The following is a 4665-nucleotide window of genomic DNA, read 5'->3' on the forward strand; positions in this document are numbered from 1 at the left end:
CACCTTCCTATATATTTTTAGTATATTTCAGTCATACTCATTCTCTGGGTTGGATTTTTGTTTTTAAATGGTTCAGCCTTCAGTAATTCAGTCAAAGTTCCACACCAGTGATTATGTCCTCATTCTGTGTGGAGAAAGAGCATTTTAGTCATTGACTGATGTTTCAAGTTGTGGTGTGAAACATTCAGTTTTGTGTTGATCCATGTTTGTGAACATGTGCAGCAGACACACACAGAGAGAGAGGGTTTACTTCCAGTTCTTCACACGTACATCATCGCAGAGATTGGTTTCTGGAAATGTTTTATTGTCTGTTCTCTTCCAAAGCTGCTAATCACAACCACTCTCTTTCATCTTTGCATCCCCCGCTTTCCACCCCTCCGATGTCTATCCCTCAATCTCCCTGTCTCCTCCATGCTTCTCCATTCCCTCTTCCATCCTGTGTGCGGCGGTACCTGAGCCTTTGAAAAGGCAGTAAAATGTCTCTGAAGGAAGGAAGGAAACAAGGGAAGGAGGAAGGAAGACTCTGTGCATCACCGTGGTTGAGCAGACCTTTCTTTCATCGGAACTGAGGAACCAGTTGTACAGAAGGATTCCGTTCAGTCAGATAATGCCCACATTCCAAGATGTTAGATATACAGAAACACTGAGAATACACAGCCCACCGGTGCCGAGATGGCAGGGGGCCCAACAGAACAGCAAGCACCGGGGGAAACTTTTTCCTAATGATTCCAGAATTATGCTACAACAAAGGACAGGGGCCTTGGAATTGTCATCAGTAGTTTACTGCTGAGCTGTGAGCGGCTCCCCTTCAGCTCCTCTGTAGGGCATCAGCTTCAAGCCTACACTTCCCGGTACTTCTCTGAGTTCCATGGGGTCAGCTTTGTGTTTTGCAGCTGGCCTAATTCAAACCCTAAATATACCTGAGAAACAACTGGTCACAAGGCATCACTCAGGTGTTGATTTCATCGTTTTGTTTTTTAATTCACCAACTTTTTCTAAAAATCTTAACTAACTTTTCCCCAACACTGAGTGAAGGAGCGACAGAAACAAGGCGGACATGAGGGGGGCACACCCGGGTGTCTTGCTCCGGTCCTACCCTCACCTGCCTGTCTGCGCTCCCTCCCTCTCTGTTCCCCTCTACCATCACGTCCCTCCCCTTCCACCTGCTCTCCTCGCTCTCTCTCGTGCCTACCTCCTTGTCTCCACCCCTTACTCCACCCCTCCCCGCAGCCATTGGTCAAGCATCGACCAATCAGAGGAGAAAGTGGGCCTGAGGGACTGCATATGCAAAGCAGTGCTTCATATTCATGAGCTGCTATCAGGGCTTTAAGTCGTTGATTAGGACAGCGGCACAGCTTTCTGTCCCAACTGCCTGGCTGGCTGGTTGTGTGTACCTATAGCCCCCTCCTCCTGGCTCTCTCTCCCACACACACACACACACACCCACACACTCACACACACTCACACACACACACACACACACACACGCTCCCTCACCTCCACACACGCAGAGCCGATCAGTGCAGTCAGCGCCGCGGCTGTAATTGTGTCGCTCCCTCCGAGCGGAAGGAAGGACCGGGAGAGGAAGAGGAGAGGAAGAGGAGAGGAGGAGAGATATCAAAACTTTCATCATATTTTTAGAATTTCTTCTTTTTTGTTGTTTTTTTTCCCTGGAGGAGGTTGACACGACAATGACCCGGTATCGCCGATGGATTCGGTAGGACACCCGTTATCCGAGTGTTTTTTAATGCACTCTGAGCAAGAGTAGGTAAATTTTACCTTTGAATTTTATCTTTGCATTCATCATTCCAACTTATCGTAGTGTGTGTGTGTGTGTGTGTGTGTGTGTGTGTGTGTGTGTGTGTGTGTGTGTGTGTGTGTGTGTGTGTGTGTGTGTGTGTGTGTTCTGGCATGCAGCGGAGATGGCCCGCACCGTGTCAAGGTTGTTGCTGCTGTCAGGTGGCGTGTGTGTGTGTGTGTGTGTGTGTGTGTGTGTGTGTGTGTGTGTGTGTTTTAGTTATTTTGTTTGTTTGTTTGTTTTGTTTGTGTGCGTGTCTGAAGGATCCGGACAGCAAATAATTTTTGTTGTCCCTCACCTGAGTGCGGGACAAAATCACCTGCACACACACAGACAAACGCAAACACACACACACACACACACACACACACACACACACACACACACACACACACACACACACACACACACACGCACACACACTCTAGTGGGACACTTTTCTGTGTGTGTGTGTGTGTGTGTGTGTGTGTGTGTGTGTGTGTGTGTGTGTTCACACACGTTTGTTTGACTTCAAACCAGATTTTTCTCAGGACAAACTCGGGTCTGGATGCGCGTGTCCGAACGCATGCGCGTGCACGCGGGTCGGTCCGAACTGAGAGCCAGGTAACGGGACAGGTTGGTTCTGATGTCAACGGGGGGCCAGGGCCCGTCAGGATGGAGAGGAGAGCGCTGTGCTCTTAAATGCCAGAGGAGGTAGAATTTCAGGGGGGGGGCAGCCCAGCGTGTGGCCCCGGACGGGAATTAGAGAGTGGTGCTGGTGCTCACACAAGTGGGGTCCTCCTGCCGCCAGAGCTTTGCTCTTTGATGCGTGTGTTCAAGACTCAAAAATACAGGAACTGACGGACAGAACGGGCAGCAGTGTGCGTGTTGTCATGTGCATTAGAAGTAAGGTGCATTTATTGGAAATACACAATTAGTCATTTCATAGATTAAATTGTAGTTAGTATATTAGAATAAACCCTTTGCCAAAGTATGAATTTGTCTGAGTGGACTGGACTCTGCATATGAAGGCCACCGTTACACTGATACTGTCAAATCTGAGTTGTCTTTCATTATTCAATGACAGGATTTTATGTTAAATTTATGTAGAAATGAAAGTACATGTGTAGGTAAATTCTCTATAGGTGGGGATTGTTTTTACAATAATTAAAATCAGCAACATTTAAAGTGTCTTTACGGGACAAAGTCAGAGAGCTGATAGTCAAAGCATGAGTTGGAGCGTGGTGATATACCTTAGTTTTTCCTGGACTTGACTGCACTGACATTTTTGATGAAAACATTTGTGCGTGCATAAGGCTGACTTTTTCTTCTGTCTGTGTGTCTTTATATATTTTACGTGCAGACACCTCTCATCTGCAATGAATGTGGAATCAACATTTCCTAAAGCAAAAAGAGCAACTAACAAACTAGGAACATGTCTTTCTTAGGGAATTGCTCTTCCAGTCTTTACAGATTTTGTCAATTTAAAACAGCGATCATGTAAAATTTACCAAATTAAGGGGCATTTCATGATTAAATTGTCAGTTTTTAAATATTTGTACAGTGTTTTAAGCCAAGCTCTCGATGACTTTACGTTTTGATCTGAAGCAAAGACTTTTTAAAACACTCTTTCATGTTGAACATGTAGGACTCAATGTCCAGAGCAAAGTCTCCAGTCATTTTCAAATGTAAGATCTGAACCCTTACGCACTGTGTCTAAGCAGCGTTTTACTTTCAACTGCAAATCAGTCTTGTGTGTTTTAAGAACCAACAACTAAATTATCTATTTTGTTTGTGAATTCAACAAAATATATACTCTTTTTCCTTCACAGTCTGTGAAATGCATACATGAGACATAATTCAGAATAAAGCATGAATATATTCTGAAATATTTTTTTTAAATCCTCACAATTATTACCAGAATGTGTTTCTTTACCTGCGTGTGTTTCTGTGAAGGGACAAATGACCAGTGGCTGGTGTCATTTTATAGAAAAACCTCTGTTCCATCCTCGCATCAGTCCGTCTGTCTGCTACTTTTATCCATCTAAGCGTTCATCCACTGTTCTCTTTGCTCTGCTCTGGATTCCTCTCCTCTGCTCTTGGGCACTGCTCTCCTACGCTAATTAAATATTAGGGATAATGATGATCATACTGATAATAATAATAAAAATAATAATAATAATAATAAGTACCGTTTAAGCTGTTAACATAATTGCATTCTCCTCATGCCCCCGTATACATACAATTTGCATATCATTAAGACATATTTCCGACATTGACTTTAGTGATTTTGGTGGGTTTTGTCGGTGGGTGTGAAGGAGATGGGTGGTTGTTGAGAATTGCACAGGGGTCATTGAAATCTTCTGCGGTGTGACAGATGAGGGAAAAATTGAAGGCAGCATCAGAGTTATTTCCAATCACGTTATTTATTTATTTTTGGCTTTGTTCTAATTATTATATTGATTAAATGGATATGTGCAAATGAAGTGATTTTGATTGCATATATTTGTTCAATCAAAAGGAGTCTGTATGAACAAATAACTGTTGGTGCATGTTTGAAATCACACACGATCAAAGTGTGTCTTTGATGACAAAATTAAATACGTCCCATTAAATTCAAGCATAACAAATTATAAACAAAATCACAAGTCATTTAAGGTGATAATAATTTTGTTTTCGAACACATTTAAAGATAAATAAAGTGCATGAGATGGTACTCAATTTCCATCCTGCGCCTCACAGAATGCTTATTTTAGCGTTTCAAGGCATCACTGAAGGCTTTTCCACTATTTCAGTTTGTTTTTTGGATTTTATGTCGGTTAGTTCCTTTTTCTGATCTTCCAGGTGCCTAATGTAATTCATACAAAATGGAATAAAATGTAATTTTT

The 4665-nt window shown here is 43.0% G+C and overlaps 1 protein-coding gene across 3 annotated transcripts in view; it reads left to right on the forward strand.

Annotated features, from left to right (window-relative positions):
- The first annotated feature begins 1547 nt into the window (after positions 1-1547).
- The window catches only part of esrrga (estrogen-related receptor gamma a), a 64267-nt gene continuing 61149 nt past the window's right edge, over positions 1548-4665 (forward strand). For 2 of the 3 annotated variants that reach the window (XM_068314397.1, XM_068314406.1), the window contains exon 1: positions 1548-1764. In XM_068314397.1, the coding sequence (XP_068170498.1) occupies positions 1709-1764 (56 nt within the window). In that variant the 5' untranslated portion in view covers positions 1548-1708. Of the gene's footprint in view, positions 1769-4665 lie in introns of all 3 variants that reach the window. The other variant, XM_068314415.1, reaches the window with a different exon arrangement.

The sequence above is a fragment of the Antennarius striatus genome, chromosome 1, assembly GCF_040054535.1.
Source record: "Antennarius striatus isolate MH-2024 chromosome 1, ASM4005453v1, whole genome shotgun sequence".
NCBI classification, from domain to species: Eukaryota; Metazoa; Chordata; class Actinopteri; order Lophiiformes; family Antennariidae; genus Antennarius; species Antennarius striatus.